Source organism: Ornithorhynchus anatinus, chromosome 15 (genome assembly GCF_004115215.2).
Source record: "Ornithorhynchus anatinus isolate Pmale09 chromosome 15, mOrnAna1.pri.v4, whole genome shotgun sequence".
NCBI lineage: Eukaryota > Metazoa > Chordata > Mammalia > Monotremata > Ornithorhynchidae > Ornithorhynchus > Ornithorhynchus anatinus.
In genome coordinates this window covers 4,354,717-4,380,935 of record NC_041742.1, presented here as the reverse complement: position 1 = coordinate 4,380,935, position 26,219 = coordinate 4,354,717, and the positions used below count along the sequence as shown (strand labels likewise).

General features: G+C 42.6%; 1 protein-coding gene across 2 annotated transcripts in view; it reads left to right on the top strand.

The window, feature by feature from the left end:
• Window positions 1-26,219, top strand: part of PRKCA (protein kinase C alpha) — a 299,582-nt gene that overhangs the window by 181,135 nt on the left and 92,228 nt on the right. For both annotated transcript variants that reach the window (XM_029079758.2, XM_029079757.2), the window contains exon 4: window positions 23,389-23,500. In XM_029079758.2, the coding sequence (XP_028935591.1) occupies window positions 23,389-23,500 (112 nt within the window). The remainder of the gene's footprint in view (window positions 1-23,388; window positions 23,501-26,219) is intronic.

Genomic DNA, 26,219 nt, shown 5'->3' with positions numbered 1-26,219 from the left:
CTATTCCAGTGCTTAGCAGAGCGTCTGGCACATAAAAGGCACTTGGGAAATACGATTAAAAAAAAGTATCTCGGACCAGGTTTCCGACAGATTACACAGATTAAATTGATGAAATATAGCAGAGAGTGGTATGAATTGATCAATTGATGAATTATTCATCATTAATAATTGTTCATTATTAATCATTGGTTAATTACAGCAGATAGCATTAGAACTAAGCCGTGATAAAATAGTTGCCCACGGAAGTACCAAAGTGCCGAGGATGGGAATAAAATTTGTCTTTGGTTTCTCACACCTCCGCAGGCAGGGCATGAACATCCATGGCAGTTCAGGCAGCAGCCTCTTGACGAGCTCAGCCTTATCTGCAGTTTGTCTCAAAGATACTTTGAAAGCATGTGAGTGGTGCCTTTCGCCGTCAAGAAACTTGAATTCTTTGGTTGGCAGGAATCCTTGCGTCAGCAACAAGAGAATAGAAGTTTTGGCAGTGAATGGAAAATGTAAAATTGAGCAGATCTAGGAGCTGGGAGAGCGCTTGCTGTTGATGAACATTGTCTCCTATTGACATTGCAGTACAAATTGCTTTGGCGTCACATAACTGTGAAATATAAAAACATTCTCTCAATGCAACCAAGTGGCAAACTGCCTCTGGTTGTAAATGATTTGGGCTTATTTTGGTCTTTTTTATTAATGCATTTGAGTTCTGTTGGAAAGGCTGATTTGTAAACTGCCTCATATCTACAAGGCAATATCCTCCTCTACACGTGAACTTTATTTTCTGTCACAAAGATAAAAATCTCTTTTGTGCCTTATCATCTCCCCTGATGCCAACCAACTGTGGCATTTGTTTTGCCACAAGTGTTATGTATTTGTTATGCACCTACTATGTGCCGGGCACCATACTAAGCACTGGAGTAGATGTGAGATAGTCAGGTTGGACATAGTCCATGCCCCACATGGGGTTCAGTCTTAATTCCCATTTTAGAGATGTCAGGGCTCAGAGAGATTAAGTGACATATCCAAGGTCACACAGCAGACAAGCAGCTGTTCTCTACCCGACAGCTTTGCAGTGATAGCTGGTGCAAGCCTTCTGCTCTCTCCCCTTCCTCTCCCAACCTCACTCCAGATGGCCACATTATAGTGGAAAATCTCCGTGATGATGATTTACAATAGACCTTATAGCCCAGAAAGAAAAAAAGTTAATTTTCTTCCTCCGTTTCAGCAATGAGAAGGAGCCCGGTGAACTTTAGTAGAGTATCCTAATAAAACTGCCCTAGGTGTGCTAGTGCTTACGATGGCCATTGTTTCTTTAACATGACACCAAAGGATGAAGCAACCAGCCACTCTCCTGGATTATTGTTATTTTTAGGCTGTGTCATTTTAGGACCCTTTTCTTTACTTAATCTCTCTTCTTGAGCATCTTAGGTGAAGGGCAAACCCAGCAGCGCTCGTTATTCCGAAAGGTCTTGCTAATGGGGAATTCCAGAACTTAGTTCTCAGCAGGCTTCCACTCACTTTTATTGGCGAAAACAAATTCCCCAGACACAAACACTATCAACACGCGAGATCTAACAAGAACCTCAGTCTTCTTCCTCGGAGTCCTCCTGACTTCCCCGGCAACTGGTATGTTGGCTGTTTGACCAGAGAGGGCCCATCCTGGTACGGTCAGAAGCATGAGGACCATCTTTCTCCAGCGGTAGTGAGCTGGTTCATTCATTCAATAGTATTTATTGAGCGCTTACTATGTGCAGAGCACTGTACTAAGCGCTTGGAATGAACAAGTCGGCAGCAGATAGAGACGGTCCCTGCCGTTTGACGGGCTTATAGTTTAATCGGGGGAGACGGACAGACAAGAACAATGGCAATAAATAGAGTCAAGGGGAAGATCATCTCGTAAAAACAATGGCAACTAAATAGAATCAAGGCAATGTACATTTCATTAACAAAATAAATAGGGTGATGGAAATATATACAGTTGAGCGGACGAGTACAGTGCTGAGGGGATGGGAATGGAAAGGGGGAGGAGCAGAGGGAAAGGGGGAAAAGAGGGTTTAGCTACGGAGAGGTGAAGGGGGGGTGGTAGAGGGAGTAGAGGGAGAAGAGGAGCTCAGTCTGGGAACGCCTCTTGGAGGAGGTGAGTGTTAAGTAGGGTTTTGAAGAGGGGAAGAGAATCAGTTTGGCGGAGGTGAGGAGGGAGGGCGTTCCAGCTGGTGACTGCAGTGTTGAAGTTTGGTTGAATTTCAGCCTTGAGCATTTCCCCTGTGTCCCCTATTTTGTGGGAAAATTTATCAACCTAGTGAATTGTTATTGAACAGACCTGAAAGAAATAAAATTGGTCAACAAAAGTGGTAAGTGCCCGCTAGATGTAAAGTGATTGGTTGGAAGTAAACACAAAGAAGTGGCCAAGTCCCAGCCCACGAGGAGTTTACAATCTAATAGGAGAGACAGACGTTGTTGAATTGTACTCTTCGGAGTGCTTACTATAGTGCCCTGCGCACAGTAAGCGCTCAAATACGATCGAAGGATTGAAGGCATAAAATTAGTTACAAGTGGATTCAAAGAACAGTTGAGTAAAGATATAGACATGAGAGCTGAAGATGGGTTTAGGTACGTCAGTGCTAGAGACGGGTTCCAAGATAGGGAGGAAAGAAAGTCAGTGGAGGGGAGCGATGGAGACAAAAGCAGAAGGGGAGAAAACCACCCACACATACCTTACCCACGCAGGCGTATTTTGAGCGCGCGCAAACGCACTCACACACACCCGATGTATATGCACATTCAAATTCAGCAACAGTAGAGACGAGCAGCGGAGAATTTGGGTGTGATGGTCCTCATCCCCTCCCTTCCTTCCACCCTGCCGACCACTTCACCCCATCCGCAATTCCAGCTAAAAGCCCCTAGCAGCAGCAGCGACGACTCCTCCAGCCCAGAAGAGGAGCCAAGCCACAGGCCAAGCCACATTACCTCTGACCTCTCCCTTCCTGAGTTTTATTTTAATGTCTGCCTCCCCTACTAGGCCAAAAACCTCTTGAGGGCAGGAATTGTGTATTTCCTACTGCATTGTCCTTTCTCAAGCACTTTGTCCAGTGCTCTGCATACAGTAGGTGCTCAATAAATATCTTCGAAGGATCGATGGCTCTCTCCCGGCTCTGGGCAGATAACTTAGCAAGCCTGTGGGTTGCTGGACCACTAGTTGGAGGGGCAGGCCATCAGTCTTATGTGTCCTGCTTTACCACTTGATAGTGAATTCTCCACTCTGAATCCATGCAGTATTCCTCTTGTTCCACTGAGCTACATAAGAACAAGTTTTAAAAAAAGGAGCGGTGCCAACAAGCCAGGACTGTAATGTAGTCACAGACAGTACAATTGGACATATTTTCCCCGTGCCTTACTGCCTTCCCCAGATTGTTTATAGACACAGGCTCTGCTCCGCATAATGCCCTGTGGCATTAACGAGCTCCTACACTTTTCCGCGCTCCGTGTGATCGGGATCGACCTAGGCACACGGACGCCTGACAGAAGGAAAAACTTTGCTCCGAGGGTTTTCGTTTCCTCACAGATGTTCAAAATAATCTTTGGGAAGGTCGAAATGCTAACGAGCTATTAAACCTTGAAACGAGTTTAAAAAAACAATGAGGCCGGGGGAAGAATGTATTTCAAACTCAAGCCAAAGCAAATAATTCACATGAACTTGACTGAGGCCTAGCATCACCACCTATGTAGGCAAATCCACGAGATTTATGTTGGAGCCTCATTACATCTAAATTGGCTGGGTACCGTGTTGCACCCATGCAGGACAGAGGAAACTGAGCGTAGTTTTGTGGCAGTCAGGGGACTTTGATCTACCTGCATAGCCTACAGCACTTGATCTGGAAGTAGAGGAGCTTCTCTTCTTCAAACCCACACTCCGCCTCAACTGTTGTTTTTTTAACTGGGATTTATTAAGCGCTTACTATGTGTCAAGCACCGTTGAAAGTGCTGGGGTAGATACATACAAACTCATCAGGCCGGCTACAGTCCTTGCCCCCCATGGGGCTCACAATCTAAGTAGGAGGGAGAAGGGATATTTCATCCCTACTTTGCAGCCGAGGAGCCCGAGGCCCAGAGAAGTTGTGACTTGCCCAAGGTCACACAGCAGGCAAATTGAGAAACCGGGGATTGGAACGCAGGTCCTCTGGTTCCCAGACCTGTGTTTCATCCTTTTGAGCGCAGCACAGGGAGGAAATCGATCCGGCACCAGAAACGAAAAAGACAAGGCCCGCGAGGAGAGAGGGGCAGGTGTCCCGGGGCCTTGGGCTAAGTTGAATGGAGCCCTGGTGATGACACTGTTCAGGAGACAATGGCTTAATTGGTTGTGTAGTTATTGGGAGTGACAGGCGTTTATTAAAACGTACCAATACACTGAGCGTTAGAGGATGCCATTAGGGTTAAGACATGTGGACTGATGGTTTTCATTTGCCAGCGGGCAAATCGGATGTTGCAGATGTGTGTATAGCAGTTGCTTTGCACTGATACTCCTGCAACTGATATCATAACATGAATAATTAACAGCTAGCACTTTTTGCATGCCAAATTTTCCAGGAAAAATAAGAAGCCTGCAGGAGAACGAGGACTCATTCATTGCTACGAGCGTGTCAGATATTTTATTGACTCGAACCTGGATCCTAATTGCAACTTTGTCATTTGCCAGCTGTGTGAGCTTGGGCAATCCCTTAACTCTTCCATACCTCAGTTTTCTCATCTGTGGAGATGGGAATCCGATACCTCTTCTCCCTTACCCTTAGACTGTGAGCTTTGTGTGGGACAGAAACCTGTGGTAGGGTATCTCATCATTTCCCCAGTGCTGAGTCGAGTGCTTGGTACATAGTAAGTGTTCCCACAAATAATACAGTTATCATTATGTCTTGATGAATTTTCCAATCTTCTGTCGTTAAACCCACCTCCACCTGTAAATGTGCCGGTAGAATATCAGTAGAGTTTTCTCGGTAAAAACAGGGAAGCGGTTTACCATCGCTTTCTTCCGTGCAGTGAACTTGAGTCTCCGCCCTTGACTCTCGCCCATGCAGCCTCTGCCCAATATGGGTGAATTTTGACTTGTAGCGGATCGCCTTCCACTCGCTAGCCACTGCCCAATTTAGGAATGGAATGGATAGGCCTCTGGTCAACTCTCCCTCCTGCAGCCGAGACCGGTAGTGTGCTGGAAACTTTCCAGGGGTGATCCTGAGAGGGGAAGATGCGGATGATGGTATTAAAATCATTAACTCTTCTACACATAGTTGGCATGTCTCCGTTAGCTATCGACCCCATATAAAGGGATTTTATCTTCTAATTAGCCAGAGTTTTGGGGCCTTTAGTAAGCATATAGATTAGCGGACAGAACTGTGACAACATGGGATAAAACTAAGAATCATCGGTTTGAGAGTGGCCAATTTCCCTAAAGCCTCAAACTAGATTAGTAAATTTGAGGAGTGGATTAGAGATTTACGTGTTTTTTTTAAAAAAACTTAAGATGTATTCATAACCTGTGGATAACATTTTTCTATTGCACTTCACAAACTATTGTGACTCTCTACCTCCATATCCCTAAGGTGGCAGGTTGTCATCTTAATAATAATAATAATAATAATAATTGTGGTATTTAAGTGCTTACTATGGTGCCAACCACTATACTAAGCGCTGAGGTGGATACAAGCACCCATGCAGGTTAAGGGGAAGTGTATATGAATATATACAAGTATGGCCTAGTGCAAAGAGCATGATCTTGAGCCAGAGGACCTGGGTTTCTAAATCCAACTCCACCGTTTGCCTGCTGTGTGACCTTGGACAAGTCACTTAACTTCCTGTACCTCACTTTCCTCAACTGCAAAATGAGGATTCCATAAGTGTTCTCCCTCTGTGTAGACTGTGAACGGACAGGGAATGTGTCCGACCCGATTACTTTGTATCTACCCCAGCACTTTGAACAGTGCTTGACAGCTAGTAAGCCGTTAACAAATACCAATACATATATAGGAATACATTAAAACACCACATCAATAGTCCTTATATGACCATGGTGACACAGAGTGAGCCTTTTGTAGACACAAATCAGAGGACTTTTCAGTTTGCATTTATTTTAGAACTGGTTGACAGGAGAAAACGGTTCACTGCCTCTCAATGTAAAAGGGAGTTTAAGAGAAAAGTGTGTTGCGTCGGAATTTTTATCATCAACATTCTCTGTCTACGCCATCGATTCTTTTGAAATGTAGAAGGCACAAACCTTCCCCTCCTTCAGCAAAATGAGTTCATAATCAAGTTTGAATGTGTGCTTCCCCAATAAATAACAATTGTGTAATTACTAGAGGCAGCAAGAAGCTTATTGCCTCGGGAAAGCAAAATAACAAATCCATCCCTCTGTGTTTGAAACAGAGAATCACAGTGATGCTCTGATTTAATGATATAATTCTCTGGTTGTGGAAACCAAGGCTCTTCGTCAACCTTTGGCAACTGACTTGAGGTACTTGTACTTTTCACATTCCAAACTCGGTTTCAAAATGTGTCTAAGAAAGTAGCCGTCTATCTACAATTGTCAGTGTTAGAGATGAGCCATCTTGGACGGTTGAAGTGCAGTTGTTTCTACTGTAATGCCTGTGTTCATTATGCACTTTGGATAGAGCCTGACGGAAAAAGAGAAGACAGGTACCTTTAACACAGCTGTGGCTGTGTATAAAGTGGGTCCCTTAGTCCTTGTGTGTGTGTGCACACACACACACACTCAGTACAAAGGCTAGCTATAGAATGTGGGCTCTTCCAGAAAACTGCTCCTATTTGGGCAAATGATAAGATGAATTATTAGTACCTCATTAGCATTTCAAAGGGAACTCGACTCTTGCTCCCACCCACCTCCCTGCCTGGATCTCCCTTTCATTTCCCAATTGAACACAGCTCTCTCTACCTTCAAAACTCTTCTGAAATCACAACTCCTCCTAGAAGTCTTTCCCGATTGATTTCTATTCACCCCTTTATATTCCCTCCCAGTGCCACATCAGACATTCTGAGCCACCTAATCACTTGATCCACCACCCCTACCCTGGTGACATTTATGTGTATATCTTCGTATTCTATCGCTTCCTCCTCTCTCTTTCATTTAGTGTCCATCTTCCCGCCAGAGCGGAGCTCCTTGAGGGCAGAGCATCATGCCGATTTGATATTTTTCCAAGTGCTTGCTACAGTGCTGTGCACACAGACACTCCATAAATACTTCTGATTGCATTTCCAAGAGTTATAATTACCAATTTAAGAGATTAGAGAATGTTCTTGATAGAACAATGTCGAAAGGAACGTGTAAGCCCACGCTCTCGGTGCCGGCCGTGACCCCACTCTGATATAATTTTTCCTCAAGTTTTTCTTGGGAACGTAACCCCGCCATTATAAGAGAACTGAGTGGTCTTTTGCTACTGTTTTGGAACCATCTTCCCCCAGCTCATTTTCCATTGAACCAGTTGCTATCGCGACACAATTTTAAGATAACACGGCACTTTTCAGGAACGCACTTCCGTGGTTTAGGAGAGGTGCCTGGAATAAGAGACAGTAATTAACCCGGAAAGAAACCTGAATGGTTCTTGAGTATTGAGGTGATTCTATTCTGGAATTGAAATAAAGGATGCTTTCTTCAGTCTAAAGAGTTCGCTGACTTTCCATTAATTCAGAAACAGAACAAATTTCTTAGACCTCGCCAAAGCAAGCTTGCATGAGATATACTCCTAGCACAATTGTATTTCAGTTGTAATGGGTGATTTGGAATGAGTGGAAAAAAACAGAAACATGAACATTTATATATTTGGTGATTTGTTAGAAATTGCATAAGCTGTATACTGACAAATGGAAAGACATTCTATTTAGAGAATTTAGTTTCTTTACAGGCAGTCAACTCTGAATTTTTTTTATATGTTGAACGGTGTTCTCAGTGAGTATCAGGAACGTTATAAAATTCCTGGTTTAAATTGAGATTACTTTGTTTTTTGTCCTTAGCAAAAGTGGTTGGGAAACTTGAGGGATAAGTGCCTCAATTTGTATTATTGTGACTTAATGAAAATTGCTTATTCGTTTCTAAGTAGGCAGTTGGAAGAAATTATCCATTTTAGATTTAAATTATCATAATGCCTGTTTCTCTGTCACAGGCATTTTAAAACTGTGGTGCATAAAAAGCCATGTTTATTCATACAGTTCTTCTGTAAATATACATACTGTACTTAAAAATGTTTTCTTCCTCTGAAATTAGCATCTTGAAGTTATGAATACACTAATATACAAAAGAGGGATTTTAGAGTAATAAAATCATCGTACTTAGCCCAAAATTGAATCATCTCTTAGGGTCAGCATAGGTGACTGAGAGCAGCTAGTGTGAGCACCTCAGTAATTCATTCATCAACAAGTGACAGAACTCAGTTTGTGCAGTTCATTTAGCGCTTTCAGACCAAACTCTCTAACTTTATTCCTTATTCACCAATAAGCCAAGTTAAAGCAGCCCAGCATTTGTTTTGAGAAAGCAGCCTTCAAGGGAATTTCTTGACAAGGTGCAGAGGAGATGTGGTGATATTTCACATGGATAAGAGACTTGGAAAGATCTTCTGAAGTAAATTCTCTTAGGAGCATTTCACCCTTTAGTCAGCCAGTCATTCTTATTTATTGAAGACTTATTGTATGCAGACTACTGTACGAAGCGCTTGGGAGTGGTCAATATACAATAGAAGCAGCGGGCCCAGTGGATAGAGCTTGAGCCTGGGAGTTGGAAGGACTTGGGTTCTAATCCTGGCTCCGCCCCTTATTGCCTGTGTGACCTTGGGCAAGTCATCACTTCAGTTCTCTGTGCCTCAGTTACCTCATCTGTAAAATGGAGATCAAGATTGTGAGCCCTCTGTGGGACATGGACTGTGTCCAATCCGATTACCTTGTTTCTACCCCAGCACTGAGTACAGTGCCTGGCACATAGTAAACCTTAATAGAACTCCATAAAAAAAAATAACAGGCACCTCCCTGCCTACAACAAGCTTACAGTCTAGAGGGAGAAACAGACAGTATATAAATAAATGAATCTCAGGTATGTACATAAGTGCAGTGGGGTGGGAGGAGGGATGAATAAAGGGAGCAAGTCAGGGCAACACAGAAGGGAGTGGGAGAAGAGGAAAGGCAGGATTTAGTAAAGAAACAGGACTATACTGAGCTGACATGAAATTTCCCATCTAGTTTTTGGAAATAGAACTAAAGGTATTATTGTAAGGTAATTGATTGGGAAGAGAAGCTGATAGTGTAGTAACAGGGACCAGAATTTTTGGTGCAAACCCTTTCTCCCAGTCTTCCATGTAATATCACTGAATTTAACCGTAGGTTCCTCTAGGACCTTGCTGAATTACCTTACAGTTATCTAACCAATATAAACCTTACCCGCATTATAATTCAGATCCTGAGGAGTTCATTGAAAATGAGACTGGGGGAAATTGGGGGAAAATTCTGTGTCACTGAATGCCCGTATATTTTAAAGCTGTGACTGTTTTAATTTTTGTTATTAATCATAGGAGTGATTTGTTGTTCTGGTAGTTCTCTTTTTTCAGGCCACAGTCATTTCGGCCCAATGTGAAGTTTGTCCCAGAGCAATTAGTAGTATCCACATTTTATTTCAAAACCAAATTAATATTACTTCCTCCAAGACAATTTCAAACTGAAACCTAAATCAGTACCATGTGGATTTCTCTTCATTCTCCACGGCTTTAGTTTATCTTTCCTAGAATTGACAGCCAGGGATGCTTGAAAATCAAGCATTTCTTTATATCCGGTCTCTTAAAATCAGGTCTTCTATATTCAGGGGCCCATGAATGATATTGATTTATTATGATATTTATTACATGCTTACTATGTATCAAGCAGTGTTCTAAGTGCTGGAATAGGTACAAGTTAATCAGGTTGGACATGGTCCCTGTCCAACATAATGTTCACAGTTTAGGAGGGAGAATACAGTCGAGGAATCTGGGGCACAGAGAAGTGAAGTTACTTTCCCAAGGTCACATACTAGACAATTGACAGAGCCAGAATTAGAACCTAGGTCCTTTGACTTGATATAAAGACAACCAGCTCCTTCAGTCTTTCTGAGCAATGAAATCAATCGATTGATAGGACTTACTGAGCAAGTATGAGAAGCAGCGTGGCTCAGTGGAAAGAGCACGGCCTTTGGAGTCAGAGGTCATGGGTTTGAATCCCTGCTCGGCCACATGTCAGCTGTGTGACTTTGGGCAAGTCACTTAACTTCTCGGTGCCTCAGTTACCTCATCTGTAAAATGGGGATTAAGACTGTGAGCCCCACATGGGACAACCTGATTCCCCTGTGTCTACCCCAGCGCTTAGAACAGTGCTCAGCACATAGTAAGCGCTTAACAAATACCAAGTACTAACTAAGAACACTGTATTAAGATCTTGGAAAAATACAGTAGAATTAATGGACATGGTCTCTGCCCCAAAGGATCTTAAAATGTACTTAAAGTATACGAGGTGACCCTGAAGAAAGAACCCTTATCATCCTTTTTAGGGATGTGATTAAATACAGAGTAAAGCTATTTTTCTCATTTAATGGGGTATAAATAAACGTTTATGTTTTCAGCACTTATCTTTCCTGAAAACCAAATACCGTAACGCCAAATTATTTGCAGTCTTATAGAGACTGTAAGCAATTACTTATGCGAGTGCCTTGTAGAAATGGAATGAACACAGTGCTGAAAATGGAAATAATTAAACTTTAAACCTGAATTATTAATATTCCCTCAGGTTTCAAATTATGGTTTTGCACAGTAGTGATCAAAGTTCTTCCATTTAGTTCTGAAAAGAACAGGATATTAGTTAAAAAAAAAAAGAAAAACCAAAAAACCCAGCCTCAAGGTCAAGTGACATGAAATATATTAAACATGTTATGCTCAGTCTCTCCCTAATGAAAAATGTGATTTTTCCCAAGCACAAAAAAATGGCTGGTAAGCAGCTTTCATACTAGGGGTGTAATAGATGACACTGAATGATGACTTTATATTGCCTCTGGTTAGCTTCATTTCTTGGGATTCAAGCAGCATGGCCTGGTGGATAGAGCATGGGCCTGGGAGTCATGACGACCTGGGTTCTAATCCTGGACATACAACTTATCTGCTGTGTGACCTAGGGCAAGTTACTTCACTCTTCTAGGCCTCAGTTGGCTCACCTGTAAAATGGGAATTAAGACAGTGAGCCCTCTGTGGGACAGAGACTGTGTCCAACCCAATTACCCTGTATCTACCCAAGCACTTGGTACAGTGCCTGGCACATAGTAAGCGCTTAACAAACACTGCAGTTATTCTTTTTCTTATTATTTTGTCTTCTTGATGGAAGTCTGCGAGTGTTTGCAGGTTTTCTAATGTTTCCTTCAATGGAATTTACTGAGCACTTATTATGTGCCCAGCACTGGACTAACACCTGGGAGAGTACAATACCGCAGAATTGGTAGACGTATTACCTGCCCACAGTAAGCTTCCAATCTAGAGGAGCATACGGTCTCTTAACCCTATTTAAAAATTCAGCTTGGCTCTCTACGAGTGTGTCAGCAAATGTCCCAACCAGCTACCGGGAAAAAGTCACCTTAGTGATCTCCAAAAGTGGACTCATAGACATTACTGGCTCAAAAGAGGGGAACAGATTTAATCACAGACCAGGAACATCAGACCAAGGAAAAATCGGCTCTACTCTATCCTCCAAAAGGTTCTTATCTGTGAATCCCTTGGATTTTAATGAGATAGTCATTAAAGGTGGCATTTGACCCACATTGAACAGGGTATACAAAATCTTGGTTGGATAAAGATGTTATTATTTTTCCCATGAACTCAACAGAAATACCCAAATATAGTGAGGAACCAGGAAAGGATGTCTTGATCTCCCAGAAGGCTGGCCACAAGGCTTGTTCATCATCGGTCTAAGAGTGAAATTGAGTGTGGTGAGCTACCTAGGCCAGGCAAAGTCCTGAACACTAGTGGTTATCCTTCAAAAAGTAAAGGCACTGGAGATTTTCTAGGGGAACGTGATCTTAACAAAGGATGGGGTCCTGGCAGCTTTCAGCTCTATGGACCTAAAATTAGGCCCAAACGGGTGAAAACAATCATAGAATTGATTTGTGTTTTACAGTAAAGCATTTGTGACTCAGGGAATTTCGTGTTCTAGGGAATGCCACAGATTAGCACATTTATGTCTTGAATTTACCAGGTTGGTTTAGAAGCCAGACACTTTTTTTTCCACCACAAAAACAAAAATTGAAGGGTCGTAGGTACATTCCCCCCTTAGTGCTTTTATTTTCCTTTCCCCTCTCCAGTTGCAACTCACATTCTCTTCTCTAGAAAATTGGCCAGGGTAAAACAGGTGAGTGAAATGAGAGCCTCAGCATTCCAAGACAATGAGGGCCAACCCACCAGGAGCCAGACAGTCAGCCAATCCATCAGTGTATTTATTGAGAACTTACTGTATCCCGAGCACTGTTTCGTGCACTTAAGAGAGAACAGTCCAGTAGAATTAGAAGACGTGTTCCCCACCCATAGAGAACACCCAGCCTGCTTGCTACAGTGGGTTGTGGGGTTCATTCGGTAGTATTTATGGAGCACTTACTATGTGCAGAGCACTGGACTAAGCGCTTGGAATGTACAATTTGGCAACAGATACAGTCCCTGCCCAATGACGGGCTTGCAGTCAGAGGTGTTATATTGGTCCTTGGAACTGGAAGAGCGATGGTGGTCAGGTAAATTGGTAGCCAAAGACCTGGGAAGGGACCAGGCAGTGGTGCTTCCCCCTCCCAGCCCCAACTCCACATTGCCAGCTTCTCCTCCTGTCCCCACGATTAAGTAGGGGCTGCAATATTTCTAACTCACGCATGGATCTCTCCAAGGATCTGGAGGGGCCTTTTAAGGGACAAAGAAAAGCAGTCAGAATCAGGAATGGATAGTAGTCATTGCAAAGACTGCTTCTTATTCCAAGGAAGCTGAACTTCCAGGGAATTTTTGGAGGGGGAATCACCATCAGGCTCTGGGATAGGATTTTGACTGTGTGACAGTTTCATGTGTACTTGGGTCATTCTTGTAGGCACCAAAGCACATGGAATTCTTCATGAAGTTTTGGTTGAACTTTGCTAACTACCATTGTATTTGGGTGAACGCGATGGGCCTCGGAAGCAATTATTGGTATCCCAGAATTAGAAGAAGAATGAGAAACAGTATGGTCTAGTGGATAGAGCAGGAGCTGGGAGTCAGAAGGTCATGGGTTCTAATCCCGGCTCTGCCACTTCTCGGCTGTGTGACCTTGGGCAAGTCACTTCACTTCTCTGTGCCTCAGTTTCCTCATCTGTAAAATAGGGATTAAGACTGTGAGCTCCATGTGGGACAGGGACTGTGTATCTACCCCAGCGCTTAAAACAGTGCCTGGACCATAGTAAGCCCTTAACAAATACCAGAAATATTACTATTAGTTTTAGAAAATATTAAAGACCAGGATGAATTTCTAAAGGCTAGAGAGCAAGTCAGTGGCCAATTTGGAGTGAACCATCCTGCAATTCTGTCTCTGTCAGACCCAGTATCTCCTATTTCTTCCACTCAGGCTCAAGGTAACAACACATGGAGCTTTCCTTTTTTTCATGATGTTATTGCCACATGCTCCCTTTCAACATTTTTGATAACAAAAAGTCCTCCTTTCACTCGTCTCTTCTCCCACTAAGCCCACAGTGAAGTCATAAAGGTAGCTGGGTACATCATCTCTTTCCATGGCAATGATTATACCAAAAATGTCCTGCTTATTATTTCAGCACAGTCCAAAGTGGAAATACTTCTCTCTTTGTGAATTGGTGAGCCCCCCCGCCACATCTTAAAAAAAAAAAAAATTGCTTGCTTGTAACATTTTTTGTTTTCTTTCGAGTTAGCCTCCTTGTGAAGTGTTTCTTCAAATGGGTTCAACTGGCGCATACATAACCCAGATCCATAAACAACATCTCTTAGCAGCAGGAATTATGTCAGCTAAACAGCGACAGAACCATGTTGCAGTGTTCAAATAACAACCTTTCGCTGTTTAACCGCTTCTCCATGTTAGAAGAACAGAGAAATGAGGAATCATCCATTACAGACCTTCCCAACGCAGTGAAAACATGATGAAACAGAATCAAACTACAAAGCTGATGTCTCTGTGCGGGAAATGTTGCCTTTAATAGTTGTAGTCTGTCTTGTTGAGAACATCAAAAATTTATTTTTCTCTTCAAGAAATGTCAGAAATGCATCATTTCTTAAAAGGGTGAAAGGAAACCTCAGTGTCATGAAATATATACTGCACTTTTCACTTTTCTTGCTGTGTAGATCGAAACAAAGTGAAATTCTTCCTTTAGCCTCTTGTGGCCATCTTCCCCCAGTTGTATTTATGCCATTTCTCCCCTTCTCAGCCCTGCCAGTAATAGTTGAAAATGTGTCCAGCACAGAGATGCTCAGCATTCAAGTTTGCAGGGAAGGACCAGATATCTCCATCATCCCTTGTTTCCAGAAAGCCTACCAAGGGTACCCTCTGTGACTGCGTCCCATCCCATCCTCTTTATATGCAGGATGATGATGATGGCATTTGTTAAGCTCTTACTATGTTCCCAGCACTGTTCTAAGGGAGAAAAATTAAGCCCATTGTTCTTATTGTTTTTAGTAGCAGTAACATCTCTGAGAAGACAGTAGGCAAGTCTCTGGCAGGTTGTCATTGTTAAAAAAAAGAAAAAAATCAAGCAAATAAGTTCCAGCAGTTTCCAGTGGTCCCAAGTATTTGAAGGAAGTTGGAGCTCCATTAAATGGAATGTGATTTTCATTAAGATTGGAGTGAAAGAGTGTTCCCAATATATTCTAGTTTATTGAGTTTTCTTGAAGCCTAGAGGTCAGTGCCTAAGAACAGGACTGGACTTGTTCAGAAATTTTTATGTGCAAATTCTGGCATGAACACTTGGGAGTGGAGGGAACTTGAGGTGTGAAAATGCCCCTGTTTCCATCCAGGAGTTAACCTAGCCAGCTCCAAGTGGCTCCTGCTTTCTTATCAGCAACATCAGCATCATCAACAACGGAATTTGAACTGAATTGTACTTCTCAAGCACTTAGTACAGTGCTCTGCCTGCAGTAAGCGCTCAATAAGTATGATTGAATGAATGAGCATTTACTCTATGTAGAACACCGCGTTTGGAAGAGTACAGTGAAACAGAGTTGGCAGACATGTTCCCTGCCCACAACAAGATGGGTTGCTTCATCCCAACTCTGAGCAAATAAGGAGACTCACAAAGACAGCCCTGGCTCAAGGGGGCTCACACAGGGGCCAGATCACCCCTTGTCCCTGGGTGACTTCCCATCCCCTCACTGAGAACAGGAAGTTTCTTGGCCCGAACCGGGTCTGGTTCACTCACTGTCGGCAATGAATAAGGATTAACGTGAAACATCCACTTTATCAGAAAGAAGTATTTTGAATTCCATGTTGTCTTTAATTACTGTGTGTAAGCTTTGGAGGGGAAACAGATCCATCTGTCCGTTAACGTTATAGCCTTGAGGCCTGTGAACGTATCCTAGTGGACAATCTCAAAATAGCTCTTCTCAATAGAAAGTTCCATGATCAGTCTCTGCCTCTGGTGATGGCACAGAAATACATTTTTGTCCATTCATCAGGGGAATTCTAGCTTTGCTCTTTTCTTAATAGTTCTAGTCATGTGCCGTTCTAGCATCAACTATCATATATCAATATAATGACTGAAAGTTCTGGAACCAAAATAGTAGGCTTTCTTCCTCTCAGGGACTTTGTTAATCTTTCCAAAATCCCTGGTGATGGCAGGTAAAGGCATAAGGAATACTTTTTGTTCTGCAAATTGACCTCAACTCTAAACAAGGGTATTCATTTAATAAATAAAATGGTTTGTGATCTTTGGATTTCTTGAGGAGTTTGTTCTCAGAAATGTTTGATCTAAGAAAACTGTCATCCAAAATTTATATTCAGAAAGTGTAACTCACCCCACACATCTTCAAAGATTTAACCTTCTGATTAATACACATATGGCTTCTTTGTAGTCTTCTCTCAGTTTTATAGGCAGGAAAGTTGAGGCTTGCATAATTGCTCTTTGAGGGCAGGGATCTGTCTGTAAGTTCACTTGTACTCTAATAATCATGATAATGATTGTGATATTGGTTAAACTCTTAAAGAGTGTCAAGCACTGTACTAAGAGCTTGGGTAGATAGAAAATAATCAGATCCCACATGAGGTTCCCAGTCTAAGTAGGAGGAAGAACAGGTATTAAATCCCCATTATGCAGGTGAGAGAACTGAGGCACAGAGACGTTAAGTAACTTGCCCAAGGTCACACAGCAGGTAAGACCCAAGCTGTTTTCAGCAGGCCACGCTGCTTCCTGAGAGCTTAGTATAGCGCTCTGCACAAGGTTGATGAAGTAGCCTCTCATTCAGTCAATCAGTGGCATTGCTGTAGAGTGTAAGCTTGTTGTCGAAGGGAATGTGTCTGTCAACTCTGTTGATTGTACTCTCCCAACTGCTTAATACCATGCTCTTCACACAGTAAATCCTCAATAAATGCAACTGATTGATTATTAAGTGCTTTCTGTGTGCAGAGCACTGTACTAAGCTCTTGGGTAAGTATAATACCAGAGTTGATAAAAACTTCTAATAATAGTTTCTTCGATTTGATAAGACTAGGTTATCCTCTGTTGTCTAAAGGAAGGAGTTTTTATAATAATAATGATGATGGCATTTAAGTGCTTACTATGTGCAAAGCACTGTTCTAAGCGCTGGGGAGGATACAAGGTGATCAGGTTCATTCATTCAATAGTATTTATTGAGTGCTTACTATATGCAGGGCACTGTACTAAGTGCTTGGAATGTACAATTCTGCAACAGAAAGAGACCATCCCTGTCCATTGACGGGCTTACAGCCTACTGGAGGGAGACAGACAAAAACAATAGCAATAAATAGAATCAAGGTAGTCCCTTGTGGGGCTCACAGTCTTAAACTGAGGCACAGATATTTTAAGTGACTTGCCCAAAGTTACACAGCTGACACGCGGCTGAGCCGGGATCACCCACAATTGTGGCTTTACTTTCACCACAGTAAAATTTGCACCACAGATGAAGTAGAAAATCAAGCCTGTCGCTTGTATGGTTAGAGTCTGATTTCCCAGCTTGGCTTGGTTTTGACTCTTAGAGAGTAGGTGGGAATTGGTAAAATAGCTAGAAACGGATGCGGGGACTTTCTTGAATTCAAGAACCATCTTTCACTTTTGACTATTTACTAATGAAAGGCAGTTCCAGTTACTAACTAAAAGTAGGCATCTGGGCTCCAAGCCCTCTTTAGACATATGATTTTAAAAACAACTTTAGGTTCAGAAAAAGAAAGTCATTAAGAAATCATTTGAAGAGTGTACAGCAAGTGGACAAGCATCTAACTGGGTCTTCCTAATGAGAGCAATAAAGATCTTCTTTCAATACTGCCAGAAACCTGAGCATTCAACTTAAGCATTACAGCTGCCTAGATAAAATACTGAATTATAGTGATTTTCAAAATGTCCTCAGAAAATTTGGGGGGGGGGGGTGTTCATTTTTTTTTCTCTGATTCTCACATTGATTCCCATTGCTTCATTCTTGCTTTCTTATTTCTCTTACCTTTAAGGTCACATTTACCTTCTCACCAGTACAGTTTTCCCCTACTCTAAATCAAAGACTCTTTCCTACAAGAAGGGAATTAAATATGTCCACATAATGAAGCTGTTCTGAGACTCCAAAGTCAGCTTTGGTGAAATATCAACTGAGGTCGGGCTTCAGTTAGCAATATCCCTGTAATATGAGAGATTCCAGACAGGATTTTTTCTTAAGAACAGATAATTCAGGTTTTGATTTTTCAGTGGCTTCTTCACCTTTGCTCCTAAAATATACTGTATACAATCCGTCCTGTTATCACTGCTGCTTCTACAGCCCAACCACATACTCATTTCCACCAAAGGATAAATTGTTATTAGTAGCAGTATGATAATAGTAATAATGGTTTTTGTTAAGCACTTACTATCTGCCAGGTACTGTACTAAGCGCTGGGGTGGATACAAAGCAAATCGGGTTGGACACAGTCCCTGTCCCCCATGGGGTTCACAGTGTCAGTCCCCGTTTTGTAGATGAGGTAACTGAGACCCCCGAGAAGTGAAATGACTTGCCTAAGGCCATGCAGCAGACAAGCGGTAGAGCTGGGATTAGAAACCAGGACCTTCTCACTCCCGGGCCCGGGCTCCAGCCACTACTCCCTGCAGCTTTCTACGGAAGACTGTCTCGGTTCGACTGACAAATGCCATGAGGCAGATGTGTAGAAGAAAATTCACCCAACAGGAAGTATAAACTGTGTCCAAGGCAGGAAAGTAGTTTTCCGCCCTGTTAATGTTCCTGAGACATATCGTTACTAAGAAGAAATCCTAGTGAACATCTTCATCACTTCCTTGAGCTCTGACTTAGACCTGCAAACTAAAAAAAGAGAAAAGTCATTGTAGGCAGTAGATGACAGAATTCATTCTAAGGGATTAGGAAAATCAGTTCTAGTTTCCTGCAGAGCCCTAAACGGTCTTCTGTTTCCCCCTAGAGGGTATAAGAGGTCATTTCAGGCTTTCAACCCCGACTTGCCTTATTTACCGCAATAAGAGATGTAGGTGTTTTAAAGAAAAAGAAAAACCGTTCGATCAAGAAAGTAAAGATGGCAAATATCAGTGAAGTCTTTTGTCTGCAGTTGGATTGGCTAATCCCAGAATTACATCCAGTAACAGCTCAGGATTTCACTTTACCTTTCTTCTCCTGGGGATCACATTTAAACTGACGAAAATTTAACAAGTCTGGACTTCTTGATCAAGACGGACCCCTAAGAAATGAGAGAGTAAGAATGAGGCAATAAGAGTGTTGCCTGACCGACTCTTACTCAGTTGACAGACTCAGTCACTCAGTTAGGAAGCCAGAAATAGCCAACAGAGGTATGCCGAAGGGACAGTTCCAGCGAGTATGCCGGTCGGGTGTACTAGAAGTATTTGATGGAAAATCGGAGCCATGTATCCCGGGGCCTCCCTTGCTAGTGCAGTGCTGTCAGTTAAAAATCATCGATACTTTCCAAGAACACTGACACAACCGCACAGATGAGCTGGATGCATCTGAATTGACATTTTTAAATGCCAACAATTTTGGCATTTCTCTCTGGGTCCAAAAATGAAAAGAATGCATTCGTTTGGAAGAAAGAACCCACGAGCCTGCAATTCTAAATAGTAGGAACCTCCTTTTATCATTCATTTTACCCTCAAAGGCAGTTCTATTCTACTTTGCAATTACACCAGTGGTACACATGTACCATCTGAAAGAAAGGGGGAAAGACAAGCACTAACGTTGTGCCTCTTCTTTCACTTCATTTTCTGAACTCCGAACTGCCTTTTTCAAGTAGACGTGTTGGTCTCAGGGGGAAGAGTAGCCCCACGCAACTGCTGAAAAATTTCTCTCTGCGGTTCTGTTGATCGGACGGTGCCGCACGTTTATCTTCCTCCACTGGACGGCCCCAGTCGGCAGTGTCTTAGAGTCGCCGGTCACTTCCTCGAAGCATTCTCTACCCCTGAACTTCAGCCGTATCTTGGAAATGTCTCTGGACCAAAGAGCTAGTAGCCTTGGATCTGTTCTCAGCTTCCGATGGTATTTTGCCACCGGATGCTTTAGCTCAACTAAATAGACCAGGCATTTTGTAGCTGTGCTCAGCACATTTTAAATATTCAGGATTATTCATCAAGGTGGAACAGTCCTCACTGCTGGGTGCTTCCTATATGCAGGAACCAGGCACCAGGACAGTTTCGCACACCACTGGGTCATCACCACTCTAGGAGGACACACTCTAATTAATGTAGCCCCAACAGTCATTAGGCTGAGGAATATTTGGGCCCTTGACAACTGCTGTCACAGCAGTATCTTAGAAGGCTGGGTGGCCTTTGCCATTTGGGAAGCATTAATTTAGGTCTTGTTTTGTCTTACTGATTTTGCTAGCTCTTTTCTTTTTCTCCTCCTACCTCCTTGTACTCTGCACCCACACATCGCATGCCTGGAAAGTCTACTCCCACGAAAGGAATCTGACGACGTTCCAGCTAGTGTATTCTGCTGTATTTCTTCTCCAAACAGCAGAGAAACCCAAGCTGTCCTTAGTAATAGAAGGCAGCAGAGCAGAAGTTAGTCTTCTGGCCCGTGTTCTCTGGTACCAACGTTGTTCTTGAGGCTCCTGTAAATGGATCCTGGTCCCACCTCCCTTCAGAATTTAGAATCTGCAGTATTTAAAGAGCTGAGGCTCACTTTCCTTTCCTGAAGATTTTTATCATGTACCGAGACGAACAACAGATGGTTTTGAAATGATTGAATCAAATGCTGGGTACTCCAATTCTTAGAGATAGTGTCTCTTGGTAGGACTGTAGGAACATGTAGGGAATCTGCATATTTTCCTGGGAGATCATTTACACTTGAACATTCTCTAGGCACGACATGAAAAATCACCTGCAGATGAGTTAAAAAGTTGAATTAGACATCTTCTTTTATTTCTTTTCAGAAGGAAAAATAAGGTGCTGCAACACTCATTCACTGCTGCTCAATCTGTGTCCTCTAGAAAGCTGCCCTGTTTGCCCCGAGCGTTTCCCCGGCTGCCGCAGCTACATGTTTCTGCCTTCTCTTGTAAAAGGTTAAACGTCAATGTCAGGCGTAAACTTTCTCGATGGTGTATTTAACTGCTCCTTAATAGGGAGCTGTCAGTTTAGGAGTGGGGAAACAATGTTTTATAGATTGTATTGTACCGAAAAATGGTATCAGCTATTTAGTAGTGATGTTGCCTGCGTTCTCTCCCTTGAGGGTGTTAGGTGCAGTAGTCATTCAAGCGGTCTCATTAGCGCTGCTAGATCAAGCCCTTCTACTGCATAATGGCTTAAAATTCTTAAGGATCACTCACTGGTCAAATGATCTCCAGCACTTTTTTTTTTTATGTCCCCATTTAAGTCTCGGGCAATTTAGCATCTTTCTAACCAAAACATACTGCACAATTTTGCTCCAAATCAACATTTGGAATATTAACAACTTGTTGGAAATTTGGAATCTTCTGAAGCTGTCTGTTTTGATCAGCTACCCTGTAAAATGCATGTTCTCCATCCCAAAGGAATGAATTATATCATTTGAACTGGTTAACACTTTGCTCAGGGGAAGAAAGGCAGCAGGGGCAAGAGAGCAGGAGGAAATGAAGGGAAAGTGTTGAAAAAGAGGGGAAGTGAAGGGCAAAGGAGGTGGTTACCTAAGGAGGAGTATCACAAAAAGGGACACAGGGATAGAGGGGAAATGGGAAGGAAAAAGGGGTTACTTACCTATGGGCGAGGAGGCAGGGTAGGAGATGGGTAGGGGAAAGAGTCCAGGGAGGGCAGACCAGCAACCAGAAAATAGTTATGCCCAAAGTGAGTACTGTGTAGCGACTCCAGGGCTTAGTAGAGTGCTTTGTATGTTGTCTGCACTTAACGATTGTTAGTGGTAATAATCAGTAGAAAATGCTGTTCACCAGCTTCATGTGTATGACTTATTTCTCATGATAAACTGCTCCCATTGTACATTTATGCATGGTTTTAATCATCCATCTCCAGATCCTGTTATGTACGCTCTGTTAAACGTGATTGCTCTTTCGGAGGTTACTATACCATTTGTTGCCCTTTTCCAGTAGTGCTTGCTGCTAGAAGGGGGGTAAAAAAAAAAAAAGCAAGTATTATCAAGAAGGCACAGCAGAAACCATCCATTATGAAGTCATGGCAGTCCTTGCCAGTATTGCTTCCTAATCCAAATTGGACTGCTAAAACCCAGGCAGAAAAATTTGGCAAGTCCGTGTCCTTCCTTTGGGGAAGTGGAAAGGAAGAACACTTTCAAAAGACTCGATTTTTGCCTCAAGGAACTAGTGGAGAAAGACAGGATGAATCCAAATCTACTCTCTGACTATTTCTGTATCTGGAAAAGTAACCGAGTCTCAAAAGCTAAAGGAAAATTAAAACTATAATCTGAAATATATTGCATTTCATGTGTATACTCTTATAAAGGACTGAAGAAATGTTCTTGAAAATGTGCAAAGACAGAGTCATAGAGTCAATGAGTAACGGAGATTAAATTTTCAGATAATCAGTGGCATTTATTGAGCACTGTGTGTAGAGTACTGTAGTAAATGCTTATAATAACTGTGGAATTTAAGTGGTTATTATGTGCCAAGCACTGTACTAAGCACTGGGGTAGATATAAGGTAGCCAGGTGGGAGACAATCCCTGCCCTATGTTGGGCTCACAGTCTGAGTAGGAGGGAGAACAGGTCTTGAATCCCCTATTTACAGATGAGGAAACTAAAGCTCAGGCAAAGTTAAGTAATTTGCCCAAGGACACACAGCAGGCAGGTCACCACATACTCTGACTCCTAAGCTTGGGCTCTTTCCTCTAGGCCCTACTGCTCCTCTCTAACTTTTAAATATATTTTGGAAATATTTTGACCAATCTTTAAAAAAAAAAGTACCTAAGAGAATTATAATAATAATCTTTATTGTTATCATTTATAATGTCTGTGGTAACATGCTTGGGTACCTCTGTTTCTTTTTCTGCTTTTCTGTAGACTGGTCGTATTTATTTTCTATGCCTACATTTAGCGTGACCAGAATCAGGTGGGGTAAAACCTGAGAAGATTTCAGAAGAAGGTAGATTTTTAGCAGTTCTCTGGAAGGAAGAATACAGCTTGGTATAGGGAGAATAGTCCAGTTAATGGAGCAGTGTCACCTAATGGGTAAAGCATGGGCCCGGAAGTCAGAGGACCTAGATTCTAATCCCAGCTCCACTACTTGTATGTGGTGTGACCTTGGGCAAGTCACTTAATTTCTCTATGTCTCAGTTCTCAGCTGAAAAATGGGGATTAAGACTATGAGCCCTAGAAGGGACATGAACTGTGTCCAACCTGATTAGCTTCTATCTACCCCAGTGCTTGGCACATAGAGCTTAACGGTTGATTACCTTAAAAACCAAAAATAGCAATGCATTGGCTCAAAGATGGGAGAGATGGAGATATTTGAATAATAAATGCCCTTGAGCTGCGTTTCTGTAACGTGGACATGGAAAGTAACACTTGTGGATGCATTGAATGAAGATAGAAAAATACAGTTACTTTATTAAGTTCTAATATTAACAGAATTTACCGACTGCCTACTCCAGCCTGCATAGGACCTGGAGAACACAATCAAAAAGGTCACAAGATTTTGCAATCGAATGGAGGAATTTTATTATCTAAATCTAACCTTCCATCTTTTTCTATTCAATAGGACCCTAGAAGCAAGCACAAATTTAAAATCCACACATATGGAAGCCCCACGTTCTGTGATCACTGTGGGTCACTGCTCTACGGACTTATCCATCAGGGGATGAAATGTGACAGTAAGTAAGTTTTTCCTTTGAGATTAAAATCGCCAACTAAATAACAAATGGAATTGAAGCACAGCAAACTCTGAAACTTTTGAAGAAGATATTTTTGAATTGCTGGTTGCTCCAGGAATTTGCCCAGCAAAGTCTGAAAGTCGGCCTCCTGAAATGAGATGTTAATAACAGTAGGATCATGCTCGGCTGCAAGCACTTTGTGAGCAATTGAAGCAACATTGTTTTTGCCATCTGATGAATGTCTTAAGACATCATGGATACACAATATCTTCGTGAAAGTGTTTGGTAAACCCGAAGGTTTTGGACTTGTTTTTTTTTTAATCCTCTTTTTAGCCACACAGCTACTTGGGCCCAGAATTTTATTCTCTGGATACTTTCATTCTCGTAAATATCTCTTTGTTTATGGGGTAGGCTAAAGTCAATGAATCAATCAGTCAGTGGTATGTTTTGAGGGCTTACCATGTGCAGAGCACTGTACAAAGCACTTGGAAGAGTAGAATACGACAGAGTTGATAGGCATATTCCCTGCCCACAAGGAGTAAAAGAAGCTTGAAATCAATCAGTGGAATTGATTGAGCACTTGCTGAGTGCAGAGTACTGTTCTAAGAACTTGGGAGAGCAGTCAAGTAGACACATTTCCTGCCCACAAGGTGCTTATGGACTAGAGGGGGAGATACATGTTCATATAAATAAATTACAGCTATGTAGGTGAGTACTGTGAGACTGAGGGTGGGTTGACTATAAAAGACTAAAGATTCAAGTGCTGAAGAAAGGAGCCTGGCCCAGGAGTCAGAGGACCTGGGTTCTAATCCTAGCTCCGGTTGTTGTGACCTTGGGCAAGTCATTTGACTTTTCTGGGCCTCAGTTACCTCATCTGTAAAATGGGGGTTAAGACTGTGAGTCCTCTGAGGGACAGGGACTGTGTCCAACCCAATTGTCATGCTACCTACCCCAGCGCTTAACCAGAACATAGTAAACAATAAATACCATAAAAAAAGAGTACATGCTAATTCATAATTTAAGGAGTTTCATGCAAGTGATCATTCCCATTATAGGCTAGGATGGAAGTGGGTATTTCCTTCCAAACCATCCTTCATTTCAGTCATGTGTTCTTAATAGAGATCTGCATAGATGTGGGTCAGCAAAGAGAAGGCTTGAGGAGGCCTAGATTGGGTCTACCAACTCTCTTGCCCTCTCCCAGGAATCTGGTACAGTGCTCTGCACACAGAAAGTGCTCAGTAAATGCCATCGATTGACTGATTGGCCAGAGCCAAGCCCCACCCTTTTGATGTCCTCTGTCCCCCATCGTCCCGTCCAGGGATGTGTTGCAACTCAGTGGATGTTGAGCCTGGGGCACAACCTTATGCACGTAAATATGCAATTTGCAAGCCAGAGAGGACTCTTCGCTGCAAGGGCCAGGATGTCATTCATTCATTCATTCAGTCATATTAATTGAGAGCTTATTCTGTGCAGAGCACTGTACTAAAACTTGGGAGAGTGCAATCTAACAATAAACAGCCCCATTCCCTGCCCACAATGGGTTTATTGTCTAGAGGGGGAGACAGACATTAATGTAATAATAATATCAATAAATCAAGTACGGATTGGACTTCACCTGCTCCCATTGGCCCTGGCCGGACCTGGATGTTGTGTCCTAGGAACCCGGCTAGCTACAGATCCCAAGCTGGGCTCCAGCTCATGTCCTGGAAAAGGCTAATCAACCTTAGTTTAGAAAATTTCCGTTTCTTAGTTTAGAAAATTCTCTTCCCTCCACTAATGCTGCAATTTAATTTAAACCGAAGTATGTTGCGTTTTTAATCCAATCTGGGTGTGATATGTAGAACGTGCCCTTGGATATTTAAATATTATTATTTCAAAGAAAAAAGCATGACTTGGGAGATAATTCTTTATTTGTTGGCATTTTGTGTGAGAGACTGGATGAGGATGAAAAAGATCTTTAATCAGTTCAATCCCAGAAGACAGAAACTCTGAAAAGAATAATTTGTGAGGTAGTTGAAATGCCAGGCTCTGTTAACCCACTGCTTTCCCTGTCCTTATTGGTGTGCGGGAAGATAGAAGACCCCTAGTTCCCCACCTGCCTGAATATCCAATGAAGCCTATTCAGGTTTTCTAGGTAATAACGATAATTGTTTTATTTAAGATACTTATCATGTGCCAGGGACTGCGCTCAGCAGTGAGGGAGATGCACAGTAATCTGGTTGGACGCCGTCCCCATCCCTCATGAAGCTCTGAGTCTTAATCTCCATTTTACAGATGAGGTAACCTAGGCACAGAGAAGTGAAGTGCTTGGCCAAGATCACACAGCAGACAAGTGGTGGAGCCCGAATTAGAACCCAGGTCCTCTGATGACCAGACTCGTGCTCTTTCCACTAGGCCACGCTGCTTCTTGGTGATCTCAAATGAGTATTCCTTCCCTACAGCTCTACGCTTAGTGTTTGATGTTGTTTTCCATCATCCAGAGTTGTATTAAGGGGTGAGCTCTCAAGCTGGGATTCCAAGCAGTGAGGTCTCAGGGAAAGTTCTGAGAGGATCATTCAGACTGGAGCCGGAGGGATACAGAGGTGGCGGCAGTGGAAACGTGTCCTCTCTGAGCAAAGCTTAGCCAGTCTCCTCCTCCTTCTCTGTGAAACTCCTTGCATTCCCCCTCTCTGTGCCTTCACTGTGCACTTTGCCACTTGCTAAGAGGGCAGGATTCTGG